Here is a 19,139-nt window from a genome sequence, read left to right on the forward strand (position 1 = left end):
CATGTAGTGCTGAGTCTCATAATTAGCAGAGTGGGAGCCAATGATTTGTGTTCCTAAGGCAAAGCATCCAGACAGGAACTGCAGCTGCACAGACTGCAGCAAAGCAGGAAACTGGTTGGATGCTGTGGATTCACAGCTCTTTTCTTCCATCTTAGACAGAAAGGCTGACATCTGACACAAGGCCTCCAGCCGCATCTGATCAAAACAGACAGAGTTTGTAGATCATAAGAGACTTTCAAGTTCCTTACAGAACACCATTTCGGGCCCACAACAAACAGCATCAATTAATAATTTGTCATATAAAAGAAAGATTTGAATTACCTCAGCCCGCTGTTGCTGCTGCATAATGGCAAAAGTAATAGACTTTGGATCTGCCTGACTACAACTCTGACCAGGGGAAAACACCGTTGAGGAGGGCGATAAATGGGGCAGGCTTCCATAGACAAAATGAAACATCTGGTTAAGAATAGGCAAAGTGTTGTTGCTGTAGTGGGACATGGTGCTGGATGGGCTGATGCACTGTCGCAGGCGATCCCAAGCATCTTTCATTATCCCCAAAGAACACAGAGGTAAACCTAGAGCAAAGAGAGGCTCTTGTATGAAGGACTATAAAACATCTCATTCATTCTCTTAACATCTTTTTCTGGATATTATCTTGACTTGACAGGCAACAAGCTATTAAATTATTCAATATTATTAGATTATGCAGAACAGTTAAAACAGTCAGGCTGTCATATTGATCAAAATGTTTTGCCTAATGTGATCAGTCTTTATTTATTCTGCCTGCTACAAATTCTTATGTTATTTTTAAAGAAAATGATAAAATACAAATCTCCAAGTCCCATTTTGTGCAAAAGAGCACTTGGGTCTTGTTTCCCAAGGGTTACCTGACAATAATTTACCTGAAAACCCAGACTTGAGCTGTCTGGGTTTGTGTTTTTAGTAGAACAATCAGTGTCTATACAATCTCTTAACGACAGCGTACAAAAGAACTGCCTGAAAATGTAGGTTATAACATAATCAGTAGATGATCTGAACTTTCCACCTACCCATTTTATTCCTTGCAGATCCAGAGGTGTTTTTGGACTGATCAGACTAAATGAGACATAAGAGCAGTACATTAATACTGATGAAGAGCTGTAAAGCCAAATTCTGTTAGAAGATTTTGATAGTACAATATTGACCTGTTTTCTTCCACTGACAGTGACTGTAAGGGATTCTGCCGACAATTTCCTGAAAGATGTTGTGGACAGTTAGTGCAAAAACTGCTAACACAGAACACAAATACACTAAAACAAACACACACAGCATACCACAGTCTTTACCTCCCTCCAGTGTTCACAGCCTGAACGTTCTCCCTTTCGCTGGGTTCCACCCAAGCAGGCCTGACCCCCAGCAGAAGGAAGAGGCATCGGGACACCACCAGATGGCAGACAGCAGGGAAAGACAAGCTTTCCTCAGATTCCCCATTCTTCTCCCACTGCTGCTTGGAATCAGGCTCTCCCTCAGGGCTGACTGGGCTCTCCACGCTGCTCTGAAGGGTGGAAGTGCCGAATGACTCGTAGACTGTCACATTCTGCTGCACTTGCATGGCTTCCCGAGTGGCCATGAATGATTCTAGGACTTCTGCAGGGACATCGAAAGATGTGTGAAAATAAGATGTGTCATATTTCTTTCTGTGTGTGTGGCTGTGCTGTTTATTAGAATAAGAACAAATACAGTTTGCATTTCTAACCTGACAGGTAAACACGACTGCCAAATCTGTCATCGTCTGCAACCTCTTCCTGGTTGTGGTTTGCTGCGGGTGACGGGGGCACCTGCACCTCCCGGCTACAGTGTCCTACTGATTGCTGCTCATTATCCTTCCCCACCTGCTCCACTGAGGTACATGGCTCTTGCCTTTCCACATCAGGACTTTGAGGAGACTGAGAGATCTGCAGTTTAAGTAAATGCTTTAAATACATATCTGTAATTTTACCTGATAAAAATGATCAGATTACTATAAGTTAAAAATCAATTAATGGACAGAAATGAAGCTAATCACAATCATGCAGCAGTATTTACAAAAACATACATTTTAGATAAAGTGTTTACAAATTTGTTAAATGAAATCAGGATTACATATATTTAATTATACTGTAATGGTACCTGTTTAGTAGATGCTTCTACTTGTGTCATCCTTGAACTGCTTTTGAGGGTCATCAGAGCACTTCTGATTTTATAAACTGTTTCATAGATATACAACAGCATCTCACAGGGCTCATGGCTGTCTCAGCAGAGTAGATAAACACAGTGGAACAGGTTATACAATAATATACACTGAGGCAGGAAGAAAAAGTTTGACATACTAGAAACCCCTTCAGTGTTGTCCAATAGATCTTTGACTGCTTCAGTAAACTGACCTGTCCTGCCAACAGGCCTCACTCTGCAGGCCCGTGTGTTTCAGGAGAGCAGCCAGACAGCAGCGGCACACAATTTGCAGCAAACAATCACCTGAAGAGCCTCCATTCTCCCATTCTGCTATCAAAGCAATCAATACAGATCAATTTTAAAAAGACACAAAGAAAAACTTTCCACATTTAACCAAAATTTAAATACATCTTAAAAACAAGATTCTCAAAATAGGAAGTTAGTTCAATATAAGCTGTATTATTAACAATATACACTTTCAAAATTATAGACATAAACAAGCACCAGTACCTTTGCCGTGAGCATAATCCTCCATCTTCTGCCATATGCCACCTGCAAGTCCTCTGGATGAGCCCAGTGCCAGTTCCAGTAAAGTCCGGGTTTCTTCAGTCAAGCTCAGCTCAGTGAGTCTGGCATCAGTACTGCCCAGCAGCACTACCTCGGTCAGCCATGTCATGCTTGAGTCTACAGATTAAAGCAACATGTAGAATGTTAATGAAAACTGCTCAGGATTAACTCAGACTATTTTCTTTGTTCTTTAAGAATAACGATAATGATACCTTTCATTTAAAAAGGTCAGGCTTCTGTGTGGCACAGTATCTTAAATGTATATATTTTTATCGTGAATAAGGCTACGTTCACACTGCAGGCGGAAGCGCATCAAATCCGATTTTTTTGACCCTATGCGACCCATATCCGATCATGGTATGACAGTTTGAACGGCACAAATCCGATATTTTCAAATCCGATCTGGGTCACTTTCGTATGTGGTACTGAATCCGATACATATCCAATGTTTTAGAAAGCGACTGCTGTTTGAACGGTCATGTCGCATTAAATCCGTCTTTTACGTCACCGACACAAGACAGACGCCAATTATCAGCGCCCGAGAAGACATCACGAACGCTTCCTGGCCATCCAGTGTAGATGTTAGTGAAACTGTTGGGAAGACAACGTGAACATTTTATTTGTACTGTATAATCTGCAGATTCTGACAGAAATCTGCAGCTATCCTTTGAAGCACCGCTCCTCTAAAACAGCAATAAGGATCATTATTAGGTTATTTACATTATTATGTAAATAACAAAATAACTTAAAGCAAAAATTGGGAAACGTAAAATCCGAAGTCTTTATATTAAGGGCCGTCAGTCAAACAATATTGTTTGCTCTGGGTCTAAACAGAGCGCGTTGTGTGTGACGTCTTCTTTTGCGCATGCGGGCTGCTTTGAGCGTTCACACTAGAGCGCGTTCTGCTGTCGCATTTTAATTGTAGTGTGAACGAGCAGACAAAAAAATCGGATTTGATCAAAAAATCGGAATTGAGCATTAAGACCTGCAGTGTGAACGTAGACTAAAACTAAAACAATTGCCGTGACTGTAATATCCTCTTGGCCTGGAGCTATTAAAAATAACTAATGCCATTTGGCACAGCTAAATGAAGGCTTTTATTATTACCAAACCAATCATGGTAATATGGTGCAAAATAAATCTTGCATTAAGGATTTACAAAGCATTTGCACATGTGAAAACCTGAAGAGCCAGCAGCATGTTTTCCTACCCAGCTGTTCAAAGTCCATCTCCAGGCCATTCCTGAAGAGGACATTTGATAGCCAGACCTCTGACACTTTCTCCTGGAGGGACAGCGGCGAGCCTTGCAGCATACCACCGAGGCAGCGGCCAACTGCCAGCGCTACAGACCTTTCCAGGTCCAACAGCCAGGCCCATCTGCACTCCTCCTCCTCCTGCGGCCCAATGCTTGTGTTTTCTTCACTTTTATCTATAAGAAATATCACTTGAGATTGTTAGATTGGTCTAGTGTAACAATGCAGCAAACAATGCTAAAGAAATAAATGTCCAGCATAAATCTAAGGGGCATTGAGCTTACCTGAGCAGGTTTTCTGATCTTTCACTCCTAGTTCTTGTTCCTCCAGCAAGACAGTCTCTGGCAGCAACCTGTTGAAGTCATTGAGCTGCTCCAGCAAGCCCAGTAGATGGCTCAGCAAAGGTTGAACTGTGCCCAGGGGCAGCAGGAGCAAGGAGTACATTACTTGGCACAGCAGGCTGCCAGACACTGAATTGTATAACACCACTGGGACAAGAGGTGAGAGGAGTAAAGGGATTAAACTAACTGAAGTGATGATAAATATAAACAATAAATATAGCAGCCAAGTAGAGATTAAAAATTACTTTTCAGATATATAAATGATTAGAAGGGAAGTGATTTTGTGTTTTTTGTAAATAAAAGAGTAGCAGAAAATCCCTTTTTAAGTGGTGTAGCTAGGTGAAAATAGCGCACACTTGCCAAACACTAAAGCCATTTTTCTTACCTTGCAGCTTTTTGATGATTTGTTTGTCTGGGGCAATCTCCTTTAACAATTTGGTTGATCTCCTGAGGGTCTCAGTAGCGCAGGGAAGCAGCAGGTAAAGATGCTCACGAAGCAGTGCTACACTGCTGTCATCCTACAGAGCCAAAAATGCAAACTTAAATGCAACTGCAATACTAAGGTTTGGTATGCCAGCACATTGTACCCTGAAACATTTAGAAATGTGTCATTCGCTTTCTATTGAAGTGCTCATTTCTGATGAGGTACCACTCATTTTCCTTCACATTTGGCAGAGTTCCTTGTTTACCTCGGGGCTGGAACTGATGTAGCAATGAGCAAGCAGGTGTTTGTGAAGTCCAGAAAGCAGCTGGTGAAAGTGAGAAGGAGGATCCATTTGTCCCTGACTATCGCCAACAAGCTGCTTGTCGCTGTTTTTTTCCAGTTCCCCAAATTGCTGCTCCTGTATGAAGATAAAGACCAACAGAAAGCATTAGGAAGAACGGGAACAAAGGATCAGTGTGTGAGATAGCTAAATACAAAAATAGATGATTTGAAATGAAATGTAAACATAGAAAAATATATATATGAGTCGGGCGGCGGCCAGGAGCGGAGGTCCTGGCGGACCGATTCCTGGCTACAAAGACTGGCAATTGGGACATGGAATGTCACCTCTCTGGTGGGGAAGGAGCCTGAGCTAGTGTGTGAGGTTGAGAGGTACCGGCTAGATATAGTCGGGCTCACCTCAACGCATGGCCTGGGCTCTGGAACCAGTCTCCTGGAGAGGGGCTGGACTCTGTCTCAGTCTGGAGTTGCCCCCGTGAGATCTTCAACGCACACCTCTGGCAGAGCTTCAATAGCATTCCAAGAGAGACTGGGGACATTGAGTCCGAATGGACCATGTTCAGCACCTCCATTGCCGAAGCCGCTGCACTGAGCTGCGGCCGCAAGGTAGTTGGTGCCTGTCGTGGTGGTAATCCCCGAACCAAATTGTGGACACCAGAGGTGAGGGGAGCCACCAAGCTGAAGAAAGAGTCCTACCGGGCTTGGTTAGCCTGTGGGACTCCGGAGGCAGCTGATAGGTACCGACAGGCCAAGCGGTCCGCCCCGAGTTCCTGAAGGCTCTGGATGTTGTAGGGCTATCTGGGTTGACATGTCTCTGCAATGGTGCGTGGAGATCAGAGTATGGGAGTATGAGGTGACTGGCCCATTGCTACGGGCCATTCAGTCCTTATACAACCGTTGCAAGAGTTTGGTCTGCATAGCCGGCAATAAGTCGGACTTGTTCCTGGTGGGTGATGGGCTCCGCCAGGGCTGCCCTTTGTCACCGATTCTGTTCATAATTTTTATGGACAGAATTTCTAGGTGTGAAGTCGACTAGTCACGATTACGTCGACTATCAAAATTGTCGACGACTGATTTAATAGTCGGCGCGTCGTTTGAAGCTTTGTTAGATCCCAAAAGACGCAGGAATAAGTAGTAGGATTTAAGAGTGTAATAACGGACTGAAACAGAAGATGGCAGCACTGCATGTACAAGGATGCCAGCTGCCGTTAAACCCCGAAGAAGAAGAAGCTGTGTCCCAGAATTCATAGCGCAGCCCTGCTCAGTTTCCAACGGCAGCTACTTCGTTTTAATATTACTCTTATTATTCTTTCTGGGTCACAAAATAAACGTTTGACATATTTTCAGGTGAGAATGTAGCTGTGTAAACCTCAAATATCTGCTCAGTTTATCAAGACACCACATATTTTCAAAATCGCTCAGATGATTTCGGAGACGTCTGTTACCCACTAGCTCGATAGCTAGCCGGGGGCAAGGCTCACTGGAGCCCGTGAGAACACCGGACTCCCGGCAAATCGTTTTCAAACCCACCACCGTCTTTCGCTACTCAGGTTAAACATACATAAGTCACTTAGATAACTTAAAAATGATATTATTTGGCTTTTTTTTTGTATTTTATTTGTTCCTGAGTAAATCGGTTTGGCTGAGATTAAAGTTATAGTTTTTACACAGCTGAATAAACGTCAAGCAGACAGCTGATTATCAGAAGTGTGAAATGCTCACAATATACTCCGGTGTCCTGTTATATTTTAGATAGCAAGGAGTTTATTAAACTTCATCGAAACAATCTGCAAATTTCATTAAAATTTAATAAACTATCATCTTGTCTTTATTTTTAGTTACCACATACCTTAAACACTTAAAGCTGTAAGCTAATGATAGTTATATAAGAGCAGATGTTGCTGGTGCAATAAGCTGTATGCTGTAAGTCCAATGGATGCATGATCTGATTAGTCGACTAATTGCAAAAATAATCAGTGACTAGTCGGCTATCAAAATAATCATTTGTGGCAGCCCTAGTGTGAAGCGGTGGGAATGAGAATCAGCACCTCCAAATCTGAGGCGATGGTCCTCAGCCAGAAAAGGGTGGAGTGCCTACTCCGAGTCAGGGATGAGACCCTGCCCCAAGTGGAGGAGTTTAAGTATCTCGGGGTCTTGTTCACAAGTGATGGGAGAAGGGAGCAGGAGATCGACAGACGGATTGGTGAAGAGAGAGCTGAGTATAAAAGCGAAGCTCTCAATCTACCGGTCGATCTACACCCCTACCCTCACCTATGGTCACGAGCTGTGGGTAGTGACCTAAAGAACGAGATCACGAATACAAGCGCCAGAAAATGGGGTTCCTCAGAAGGGTGGCTGGCGTCTCTTTTACAGATAGGGTGAGAAGTTTGGCCATTCGGAAGGGGCTTAGAGTAGAGCCGCTGCTCCTCCACATCGAAAGGAGCCAGTTGAGGTGGTTCGGGCATCTGACAAGGATGCCCCTGGGCGCCTCCTGGGCGAGGTTTTCCGGGCATGTCCCACCAGGAGGAGGCCCCGGGGCAGATCCAGGACACGCTGGAGAGATTATATCTGTCGGCTGGCCTGGGAACGTCTTGGTGTTCCCCCGGATAAGCTGGAGGAGGTGGCTGGGGAGAGGGAGGTCTGGGCTTCTCTGCTTGGGCTGCTGCCCCCTAAACCCAGCCCCGGAAAAGCGGAAGAAAATGGATGGATGGAACAGTCTGACTGAACAGTAAAAATGTGCACAATATTCAGAAAACCTGCTAAAACTTTAAACAAAACTACTTATCAAACCCCACTGACACACTATTGATTAAAGTCTTTATTTATTAAAACATCCATCCATAATCTGGGTCTACCCAGGGGTCTCTTCCTGATTGAGTGTGCCTGGAACACCTCCAAAGGGAGGCACCCAGGACTAATCCTAAACCTAAGATTCTTAAACCATCTGTGTCCTTTTGACATACGGGAGCAGGGGCAGTACTCCAAGATCTCTGTGGATGCTTCTTACAGTACCTTCCTCTCTATGGCTGAGCCCAGCCACCTTACAGAGGGCACTCATTTCAAACGCTTGTATTTGTGATCCTACTCTTTTGATCTTTACCCAGATTTCATGACCATAGGTGAGGGTTGGGATATAGGTGGCCTAGTAAATTCAAAGCTTTCAGCTATGCTCCCTTTACCTCAACAGTTCAGTACAAACATCCGTAACAGAGTTAAAAAACATAAATACAAAATTTAGGAAAACAAAATTTGACATGGGAAAGAAAAGTTCTAAATTAACCCTGAAAGCACTAATTCAACCTAAAGTGAAATCTTTCCCCATTTAACTCACAGACAAGTCACACACACACACAAATGCCTCTATTTCCTACCGTGTAAAATCCTATGCTAAGCAGCAGGGTTCTCAGCAGCACCTCTGCTAAGTGCAGAGGGTCACAGGCGTCAACAGAGCTGGATGAAGAGGGTTGTCGGACTGACAAAGGAGTCACTGGAGGCCCCAGGGCTGTCACTTCTCCAAAATTGCTGTAACCTAGAAGAGAGGCTACGTGGCTCTGGTCCTGAAGGCTGCTGAGGACCATGTCTAACTGAAGACGCTTTAAAAGACACAGAGTGAAGAAGAACAGATGGTCTAGCTCTTCATAATTTAAATGTGAATTTATCAGAAACATTGCTGCAGAGAAGTCTTAACAATTTCACTATCACTTGTTTTCACAGCGTTCCAGCAGTCTTCAACACATTGCCAAGCAACACTCCAACTAAGCACATCAATTTAGCAGACACTGTTATCTGGCTCCAAATATCCATCCATTTGTTAGCTATCCAGTTCACTCTCATTACTAAAACCAGGAAAAACTAGCAGTGATGGATGAATTCTTATTTAAAACAGTTTAAATACACAAAATAAACAGTGGTTAAAAATTCAAAGCAGACTATTTCTAATGAGCTAAGACACAAATGTGGAAAATACACATCCTGTCACTGCAGCGCTGCTAAAACAGAACCTTCATACCTGTCCTTTGGAAAGAACATTCAAACTCTGAGGGCCCTGAGGAAGGAGTGAGAGGAGCAGCTCCGTTCTCTCCCGAAGTGGAGGCAACAGCAGGGCCGCACCAATAGACAGTGTGTTCAAAACTGCCTGAGGATTGATAGGAAGGGTAACAATCATCATCATCATCAAAATACATGAGATCAACAGTTAGTGCTTCTTTCAATAAATAAACAGGTTGGCCACATGTCTGATTACACAGAATGGAAGCTTGTAAAACTTTTTCTCCAATGAAGTTTATATACATGTATACTGGAATTTATATAGTGCCCTAACCACTGATGTCAATTTAACAGCCATATACAATCATCTGCAAACCTGCAATAACACATATAACACAGACACACAGAACAAGACAAAATATATAATAAGGTCCTTAATACCCCTTGAAGAGTTAGAAATAATGGTAACAGAGTTTTCTCTCTATGTTTTAGGTCTTTACCTTACAATATAAAGCACTATGAATGGACTGTTGCTGTGATTTGGTGCTAGAGAAATAAAACTGAAATGAATTGTTTAGTAAAAGTACTTGACTGAATGGAAATATGTACCGGTGTGTTTCTTTTTTTAATGCAGGTTAACAAAAATAAAGTAAAATATATATAAGAACTGAATTACTTGAAAAAGGAACTGGTAAGAATATAAGCCTGGTCTTGGAGTGCAGCCCCTGCTCCTGGCACGGAATAAATATCCATGCCAAAATATTTCATGAAACTGACTTGTGGTTAAATTCAACCAGGAAGCTTGAAAATCTCAGATTAATAGGGTTCTTGGTGAGCTCCATAATGTTTTGGTTTATAAGCCAGCACCAGCACAACCCTACTGCTGTATTAAACCTGCTGTCACTGTAGGAATACTTCAAAAAATAGTCCGCTTACTTGTTGTATGGAGTCTGGCATGTCAGTGTCTATTAGCCTGAAGAGTAGGTTTCTCAGGGGCCTGCCCTGAGCACCCAGAACCATAGCACCAGTGCCTCCAGCGTGGGCCAGGGACAAGTGGATGGACAGCAGCTTCATGCACAGCAAAATAAAATGATGGTGGTCCCTGAGGCACAGAGAAATTCATATAATTTTAGTTTGAATGAAATTTCCTTGAGGTAGATGAGTATGTTTTTGCCAACTGAATGTAAATATCACACCTTTTACAAACGAAGGGAGCTGGTGGGGTGTCGTTACTAATTCCATCACAATAGCTTTCCAGGAAGTTGCGTAAATAAGTGAACGTACTCTCCTCCAAGTCCACACAGAAGGGCCTGTGCCACGCCACAAGCTGCCTGAAAGCAGAAGCACAAATATTTAATAACTAATATGAAACACGGTTCTGTTTAAAAGTGTTGGTTCTCCACCAATTTCTTTACATTCTGCTTCAAACTGTATTAAAATCATACGGGTGGACAGCACAGAGCAACAGAGGTACACTGTACTTTGGTTTAATGATTAGCTAAGGGATTACCTGTCAGTTGGAACTGCGGTCCAAGCCAGACTGTGAGAAGTGCCAGCTGTAATTTGCTGTATCGAAATGCCCTCTAAACCAAGCACTTTCTTGGGTTTGGAAATAGGTGTAGAAGTGTGACCCTGCCCACACTGGCCCATGGTGTTATTTCCCCATGCATACACTTCGTTCTCTGATGAAAAGAAAACCAGGTACGTTGCAGCTGGAGCACATTTCTTTTATTGTAAGTGTAATAATCATCTGTTAAGGGAATGTGAGCTGCTGACGATGTCTTACCGTGGGACAGGGCCAAACAGTGGCTGTCTCCACATGAGATATCAATAATCTTGGTGATGCTCAGGTCTTCTATCAACCGGGGCCTCAGAGCTGTTGTTTCAGAGGACCCGCATCCTAAACATGAGCCACAGCCCCACGCAAACACCTAAAGAAAGAAAATGTTTTGTTTTTAAATCTATGAATTACTGACGGATTCATCTACAGAATATTTGTCTGTAGTAATTATGTGGTAAACACTAATGAATTAATGGTCAGAACTACAACTTTATACTAAAGAAGTGCTAATAGAGAATGAAAGCAACATTTGTTAATAAGACTTTGGTGTATCCCTTTAAAATAAAAGCCTTCACCAAATAGTTTTTTTCTTTTTTGTCTACAAATTAGTTTTAGATCATGTGTTTTTTCAAAGACTTCACACACAATAGGTGGTTTAATTAATTAAAATCTAACCAAAAACACTTCATCTCACCTGTCCTGCAGAGGTTAGGGCCAGAGATGACTGGCTACCAGCACACACTTTCCTGATGATGAATCCATGCAGGGATTCTACGACCTTGGGCCGATACACACGATTGGTGTCTCCGTGACCCAGTTTACCTGCAAGGATGAGTCATATCTGAGCATGATAGGGCACAACATATACTGCTGTGGCACTGTCACACACATGAAATCTTGCTTTGAAAGTACTTAAATTACACTAACTGTGTTAAAATCGAACAGTATACCATCCACTCACCGTTATCCCCTCCTCCAAAGGACCACACAGTACGCCCATCCTGAGCCACAGCGATGGTGTGGGAGCTGCCACAGGCCACCTGCCCGACACCACTGATATCCTTCACTAGTGTGGGCATGTTCCGACTTTGGCTGTCACTTTGACCTGGACACAGGACATCAGAGGTTGTTGCTATGCTACCAGAGGAATGACATCACTTTGAAGTGGCTGAGACAAGATCGAGCAATTTGAAAAATAAGCTGTGTACCAAGTCTGCCAAAGTCCCCTTCGCCCCATGTATAAAGCTCTCCATCATTAGTCACAGCAGCACTGTGTCTGTAGCCAGCAGACACACAAACAACAACCTGTGTAAAAAATAAAATAAAATAAAAACAACAACAACAACAAAAAACACCACTATTTATTTATAATTATGCTAAAATCAATTGGCTTATAACATTTTACCAACATTTTTTTTCCCTACAAGCTGCCATTTCCTGCTTACTTTGCCCAGCAGCGGTCCTTGTATGATTTTGGGATACTTTTGTGTAGCACTGTTGCCATGGCCCAGTTTCCCATATTCTCCATCACCCCAGCTGAAGACCTGAAAGAAATATTTGACAATTTACACCTTATTAATCGGTTTAATTAAAATGCAGTGGTAGTGGAAGACAGTGAATTACAACAAGTATAAATCATCACCCACACATGCGGATGTTTGAGTGGGTGTGAAATGTGTGAAGTTTAAAATATTACCAAACTGGCCTTTGAAAAGCGGGAAAGCTCCATCACTTTTTCACAGTGTTATCAGGTATACCTGTTCAACTGCTCATTAATGCATGTGTGATGCTATGGTGGTAATATGGACAATATTTCTGATAAATATTTCCAGCACCTTGCTGAATCTGTGCCATGAAGAGTTAAAGCAAGTTTCTAGACAAAAGTCCAACCTGGTACCAGAAAGATGTACCTAATAAAATCTCCAGTGAGTGTATACATATTATATGGCAGTTGTAGTGTCACAAATCCCGCATGCAAACCTTTAAAATATTTACTAATAGTCATTCTAACTTCTTACCTCTCCCTCGACAGTGATGGCCAAAGTGTGACCATCGGAGCCCTTGGAGGAGGACACTTTCTTAATGTTCCTGTGTGGTTCAAGTACAAGCTTCTTGGGCATAGACTGGTTGTTGGAGTCCCCCAAGCCCAGACGGCCATAGCTGCCCTTCCCACATGCTTTCACTGAGCCATCCGCAGACACAGAGAAGGTGCAGTACTGGCCTGCTTCAATCTAACAGAAGATTAAAGTGGACAGCATAGGAAATGTAAACTGGCACGCTAAGATAATTCTAATGATTTATTAATGTAGTTCTGGTGTGCTTTCAATTTTATAAACTCACAACAACACATTCAATACAGCACTCAAATCAAAGACCGCATTTTCACCTGTTTTATTTGGAATTTTTGGTTTGTTAGCACAGTTGGGATTTTTAACATCTGTAACCATTTTTTAAAAAGACAAAACCCACCTCAAGTGTGAGGCATGTGGAAAATCTATTAATACCACCACAAAATTAGAGATTATCAAGTGTAAAAACTTCAATAAATAATAGGAACATTAATCATTTCATTGAATTAGTTTAAGCCCTACCCTTGTGGCTTGTCATACCATTTGGGCATCACTGAAGCCCTGTGTCAGTTTTGGCAGCAGGATTTTCTCCAGTGTCCCCTCTGCCAGCTGATGGCTGCTGTTGCTGCCCCACACATACACCATGACTGTATTGCTCTCAGTGCCGGGAGCAGCTGCATCCGTGCTACACGAGCACAGGCAGTAGGACGCTAGGTTACAAATCTGTCGGCGTAGAGAGAAGCCTTTCAGGTCAGTTACTGTAAACGGCCATGAATTCTTAATAGTGTCGATATGCATGTCAATAAGACTTCACTCACCTCTTCAAATAAGCAGAGAGCTGCCTGGGAGAGTCGACAATGTCCATCTGCATCCTTCTTAAGCACCTGAGTATTGACGGGATCGCCACGAAAACCCTAGAAATAAATAGTTGTTGTTGATCCTTCAGCATAGTACGTTTTCACTTTGACCTGACATTCAGTGTATGTAAATGTTGCATGCAGATTTGGATTTATAACAAAATGAACTTGTATTTGCAGTCTGTTGTTTTCGGTACCAAATATTTCAAAACCTGATGTATCAGAAGGAAAAACATTTCTCTCCTTAAGAACAGCGACATGCCACAGCATGATCAAACAGAGACAGAAGACAAGCAGGCAACAACATAGCTCTTTGTAGGCACACTAGTGAGTGGAGAAAGCAGCAGGCTGTATTCAACTTGTATTTGTCTCACTAGAAACAAATGAGCAATCTTCATCTTTTACACTCACCAGCCACTTTGTTAGATAAGGCCAATTAAATGTAATTCAGCCTAGCTGCACCAGCTATGACTCCAATACTTAGACTGAATTTGACCACCTCTACGTGATAAATAATGTGCAATATAATGAAGTCATTGGCAACGGCCATCTCTGGTTGCCATTTGTACAGAAATATTACAAAGCTGATTAACCTGCTAAAGGATGACTCAATGTGCATATCTATAGAGGACAGCAAGGCTGACTCAATCCTAATCCTTATCTGCACATTAACCCATCTACAAGCTTCAATGACACACTTCATTTCTGAAAAGGACAGCCTACAGAAGCATGAACGTGAAAAGCCATTTTCCTACTTTAGAGACAATGGGGCTTTTATCAGTATGTTCATGAAAGGCTGTGAAAGTTACCAAAAATAAACGCATGAAGCAACCGTGGCTCTAATTCAAATCACTCTGAAAGTGGAACAGAGCCACAGCATGTGAACTGATTGTACTTAAACTTCTGTAAACTAATATGTCCAATATATCACATGATTGCAGGACAAATCTATCTCAGGCAATTAAAGAAATACCATCAGTGACCGAGTGTAACATTAAAAAAGTACGATTACTCCAAAGACTGATATGAAAACAAGTCGCATACCGAATATTGCCTCATTTGGAGAAGAGTTTGATGGATGACATCAAAGCCCACACCAGCTGACTGCTGGGAGCTCAGTGAGGAGGAGGAGGAGGAAGCGGAAGACAGTGTAGGGGTGGAAGAGGACATGGAAGCAGCCAAGGCTACCTCCACCCACTCTAGCAGAAACTTCAGGGAGCCTCTCTGCATGGCCAGGCCGAGCAGCAGCTCCAGCGCCAGCCTCCGACCAATTGGGTCTGCGCCACCGTTCCCGCTGCTGACCGATGTCTTCTTCAGGAAGTCAGCCACCTGTGCCAGACAGTCCAGACCCACTGACGGGATCTTATTCTCATTAGCCAGAGAGAGTGGTGGCAGCGAAGTCAGGACAGAGGACGCTGTGTTGAGCACATCGTTGCAAAGCACAGACTCTGGATGAATAGAAGCTGCGTATCTCCAGTTCTGCTGCAGTAGCGAGAAGAGCAGACTCAAGCCAGTCCTGACACCCATTTCTATTAGAACATCTGTACCCGACTTGATTTTGGATGCTCCCCCTGGTAGGAAAGGCTCTGAGGCCGGCTCAATTTGCCCACATTCAGTTCCGCTGTCTTTGGAGTGGGAGGGCAGCTGCACACGGAATTTGTCATGGTATTTGCTGTGAAGTGCATAGTAGATCCTCTGTAGAACTACCAGCCTGTGGTGGAGATCCACGGTGTAGGAGGTTTGCGTCAGCACGCGGTGAGCCAGCCATCGCTGGCTACGAAGCAGGGAGGACAGGTACTCTTCCTTCTCCGCAGATGCACTGGACTCACATTCGAAGTCCGGAAGGCGTGGGCCTGCGAGTTCTTGAACAGGTTGGGCGAGGGTCACCACTTCCTTGTTGTGAAGGAGCTTATCGTAGAGCGCGGCAGCACCATGCCTCCTGGCTGTCTGCAGGCTGTCCTCTGCCGCCCAGGAGCTATTGAAGTGCTCCTGCCACTTCAGCAACACATGGGTCTGACAAGGCACCATGTCTGAGCATTATCTATACTCTGATGTATACCTAAAAAAAAAAAACATATCAAAAGAGAGGATGAGGCTTAAAGAAAGTCTAATATAGAAAATTCACACATATCCACTCCAGTACAGATTAACACAAAGAATTGCACATCTCTCTTCATCACAAATTTACAGGCAACATTTGCTGCAGAAAGCCAGTGTTCTGATGCGTTTTCCTGCCAAGTGCATTCAGTGTGAAGGTGTCGGGTTTCTCCTTAGCGTCGGCACTTGTCCAACATACACTACATCCAGGATATTGCCATAGGCCCGGTGGGTATCACTGAAATAGGTCAGCGCACCCTATGATGGCAGCTAACTAGCACACCCACACTAATGAGGAGGGTGTGTTTGTCTTACAAGTTATTACGCCACAAAGCACAAAGGGATGCAATACAAAATAGCACATGTCAAATTTAAATTCATAATTCATTCATTTAAAGTTGGTTCCCTAACCCCACATCCTCACCTAGTGATCTGCTGCATTTTTGTTGGCTTTCCAACCAAAATAAGAGCGTGTCTGTTTCTGTCGCCTGGAAATGATGCATCTCCAGCCAAGCAGCTTTCCAGCTAGTGGGGAAAATAATGATTTTACTCATAATATTTTGCAGATAATCAGACACCAGCTGGTTAACTGCATCCACCCCCTTGAAAGTCATTACATTCATAACAGAAGCTAAGCCACAACAGTCCTTGTAACGGTCACAATACGAAGGTCATATTCATAGCACTAGTAGGCATGACATTCCCCTGAAACACTGCTTATGCACACTCATCTTAAATATTCTAAAGCAGGTTAACCAGTAGACCTGATACCCACTCGTACATTTACTGTATTATTTTTTAATCATTTTAAACATACATGAACTAATATTTCTAGTTAATGGTGAACAAAACAGTGATATTAGCCATCTTGATTACCATTATGTTGATTATCGGATGACCCTACAGGTTCTAACTGTACCAAACTAACGGTTGCTCAACATGTGAGCCCACAAATTTATCCATAGTCCTGTCACAGACTCTCATTTCTCTTGCTGTCCCTGAGGCCCATGGGGCTATATAGTTTCCACTTTGGCCAAAAATAACAGCAGGCATTGATATAGTAGTGAGCTCCATGGTCAGACGACAACAAGAAACTGCCAGCAGTGTAAGACGCAACCATCACACACTGCAGACCGTCTGGTATTTAAGGATATCAACATTCAGGACACGTTGTGAATTTAGTTCTCTGTTCTCATTTCAAGCAGCTCATTTCAGACTTCAGTCAGCAAATGTCAATCTACATTATCTAGAGTATCTAGAGTATACACACAAAACACTTCTTCCATTCCTGATTGTTTAGAACAGATACTAGTTTGGGCCAAAGGTCCCAACTGGTTAAAATGAAAACAAAGGCTCAATAAACCTACATAGTTTGTTGGTTTTGTTTTTTCTGATTTTTTCTGCATTAAATGCAATGAATTTAAGTATATAGAAATGTGCTATACAAATAAAATTGCCACTGCCATAGGTGGGATCAAGCAATGGGGGGGGGGGGGGGGGGGGGGGGGGGGGGGGGGGCAGCAGTATATCAGTAACTCCCATGCATGGCAGTGATATTTTCCAAAAAAAACCAAAATCTTTGGACCAGGATGATAAAAATCTGACAATTTCAATTTCACTAAATGTGTTTTCTATGGAACAAACAAATGCTTTTCACATAAAACAATACAACTTTCCCGACATAAAAATCTTTTTTAATGTAATCTGTACATTTTTCTTAATTATTATTATTATTATTATTTTATTCTTTAATTTTTACTTTAAGACTACATTTTTGTGCACGGTAGCTGAGCATAAATCCACAAGAAAATAATCAAGACTTTAAACGCAACCTCCTTCATACTGACTGCTGGATGAGGTGAGCTGACACTAGGACGCCCTTTCGGCACGATGGGGTTTGGAAGTTTTCGAGAATGAGCTGGAGGAAGTTGCCGACCCAATTAAGGGACGTTTGGGCTGCTGTTGCCAGGACAACCCCATCACTAAAAGCATAATGAATACTTGAATGACAGTTAACCAAAACCAGGACTGGATAACAAAGAGAATTTGTTCACCATAATACAAGCTACCGGTTAAAAATACATTAAATTTATTAACAATAATAATAATAATAATAATAATAATAATAATGATGATGATGATGATGATGATGATGATGATGAAGAATACAATTTAATAATAATAATTCTAGCATAAATGACTTGGGCACCCACGCTTATGACAACCCGGTAGGACATTTAGTATTTAAATTAACAGCATGACACAGTCCTGGCTTCTCACTTTAAAGCTTATATCAACATTTAGTACCGTTACTGCTACGTGGCTCTCTGGTTTATTGTTACATAGTAGCTACCGACCTGCACCAATAAAAACACCGACAAACGTGAAGCGCAGATTCCGCCGTGTCATTCACAAACACCGGTAACATTATTCTGCGTCTGCGGTGACAGCTGAGCTAACGCTGGCTGCAGTGCAGTTGCTAGTCTGCTCCATGGCTGTCAAAACCCGACCAAGCCCCTCCACTTGGTGCCTGTCAGCTCCCGGTAAAATAAACCCCCGCGTGGGTCGCTAACGTCGTAAAGGTAATTTTAAAATGAAAAGACATATAAGACACATTGACAGTAAAAACACCGCCAGTGAATGTTTTGCGTTACCTGCTGTGTCCCAGTGAGGTCTCCCTTGGACGCAAATATCATCATCACCCTTCTCCTCGCTCCCCCTCTTCTTCTTCGGACGACTTTTAATCCCCGATGGCAGTCGGTGTTTGGTCGACGCGTTACCGCCACCGTGTGTCTCGGAGCGAAGCTCGTTAACGTCACTAACACCTTTGAGTTTTTGTTAAAAAAAAATAAAAATAAAAAATCTGCATGGCCAGAGAAAAAGTTAAAGTGGATAAACAAGAGACAGGCTGTAGCCACATTGAATTCCCCAAACCACAGTTGTAGAAAAAATGATTATACCCCATTAAACCGCTCTTAAAAAAAATCTTATTATAAATTATAGAAGTTTTATAAAGATACAATACTGACGGGAAATATGCACTTAATAGTATTAATTAGGCAAAATGAAAATTAACAAGAAACACAGACGAATGATCCTCTGAAACTTTGTTGCATTATGGGAAATGTAGGATCTGTATAGACCCTGGGGCTAGGAACCAGGTTAATTCCTTCTCACGTTTCATTTCTGTTCTCCTGAGTCGCTTATGTCTAGTATCTTGTAATGATTGCTACTCTTGATGTCCAATAATAGTATTTTTCCAGCCTTACTTTTTAGGTTAAACGAAAATAGAAACGTAAGGAGCTCTTTTTAACTTAAAAAAATAACAAGGGAGCAAAGATTTGTCATCAGAATCGTTTCAATTTCCCCTTTTCTTACTATAAAACTCAACAATATTAATGCAGTAAATTTAACAAGGAGCTAAACATTATAGTAAATTTATATGAATTTATTTTTGAAAGCATTTCCTCTGTGATTTCAGGTGCACATAAAA

The 19,139-nt window shown here is 42.4% G+C and overlaps 1 protein-coding gene across 6 annotated transcripts in view; it reads right to left on the minus strand.

Moving 5' to 3' along the window:
* The window catches only part of LOC146666214 (putative E3 ubiquitin-protein ligase HERC1), a 42,289-nt gene extending 23,907 nt beyond the window's left edge, over positions 1-18,382 (minus strand). For 2 of the 6 annotated variants that reach the window (XM_085414106.1, XM_085414105.1), the window contains exons 1-28: positions 18,301-18,382; positions 14,594-15,608; positions 13,511-13,606; positions 13,233-13,415; positions 12,642-12,854; positions 12,069-12,167; positions 11,832-11,928; positions 11,585-11,728; positions 11,318-11,445; positions 10,849-10,993; positions 10,573-10,744; positions 10,259-10,393; positions 9,999-10,164; positions 9,085-9,210; positions 8,447-8,668; positions 5,041-5,193; positions 4,737-4,869; positions 4,295-4,498; positions 3,968-4,186; positions 2,701-2,874; positions 2,403-2,517; positions 2,149-2,266; positions 1,736-1,934; positions 1,326-1,626; positions 1,185-1,233; positions 1,050-1,095; positions 322-575; positions 1-195 (exon numbers count right to left, since the gene is read on the minus strand). In XM_085414106.1, the coding sequence (XP_085270232.1) occupies positions 1-195; positions 322-575; positions 1,050-1,095; positions 1,185-1,233; positions 1,326-1,626; positions 1,736-1,934; positions 2,149-2,266; positions 2,403-2,517; positions 2,701-2,874; positions 3,968-4,186; positions 4,295-4,498; positions 4,737-4,869; positions 5,041-5,193; positions 8,447-8,668; positions 9,085-9,210; positions 9,999-10,164; positions 10,259-10,393; positions 10,573-10,744; positions 10,849-10,993; positions 11,318-11,445; positions 11,585-11,728; positions 11,832-11,928; positions 12,069-12,167; positions 12,642-12,854; positions 13,233-13,415; positions 13,511-13,606; positions 14,594-15,577 (5,070 nt within the window). In that variant the 5' untranslated portion in view covers positions 15,578-15,608; positions 18,301-18,382. Of the gene's footprint in view, positions 196-321; positions 576-1,049; positions 1,096-1,184; positions 1,234-1,325; positions 1,627-1,735; positions 1,935-2,148; positions 2,267-2,402; positions 2,521-2,700; positions 2,875-3,967; positions 4,187-4,294; positions 4,499-4,736; positions 4,870-5,040; positions 5,194-8,446; positions 8,669-9,084; positions 9,211-9,998; positions 10,165-10,258; positions 10,394-10,572; positions 10,745-10,848; positions 10,994-11,317; positions 11,446-11,584; positions 11,729-11,831; positions 11,929-12,032; positions 12,168-12,641; positions 12,855-13,232; positions 13,416-13,510; positions 13,607-14,593; positions 15,609-18,300 lie in introns of all 6 variants that reach the window. The other 4 variants (XM_085414103.1, XM_085414101.1, XM_085414104.1 and 1 more) reach the window with 3 other exon arrangements.
* Between the last annotated feature and the right edge of the window lie 757 nt (positions 18,383-19,139).

Source organism: Rhamphochromis longiceps, linkage group LG7 (genome assembly GCF_057381845.1).
Source record: "Rhamphochromis longiceps isolate RC_006_pf linkage group LG7, R_longiceps_female_GT1.1, whole genome shotgun sequence".
Classification (NCBI taxonomy): domain Eukaryota; kingdom Metazoa; phylum Chordata; class Actinopteri; order Cichliformes; family Cichlidae; genus Rhamphochromis; species Rhamphochromis longiceps.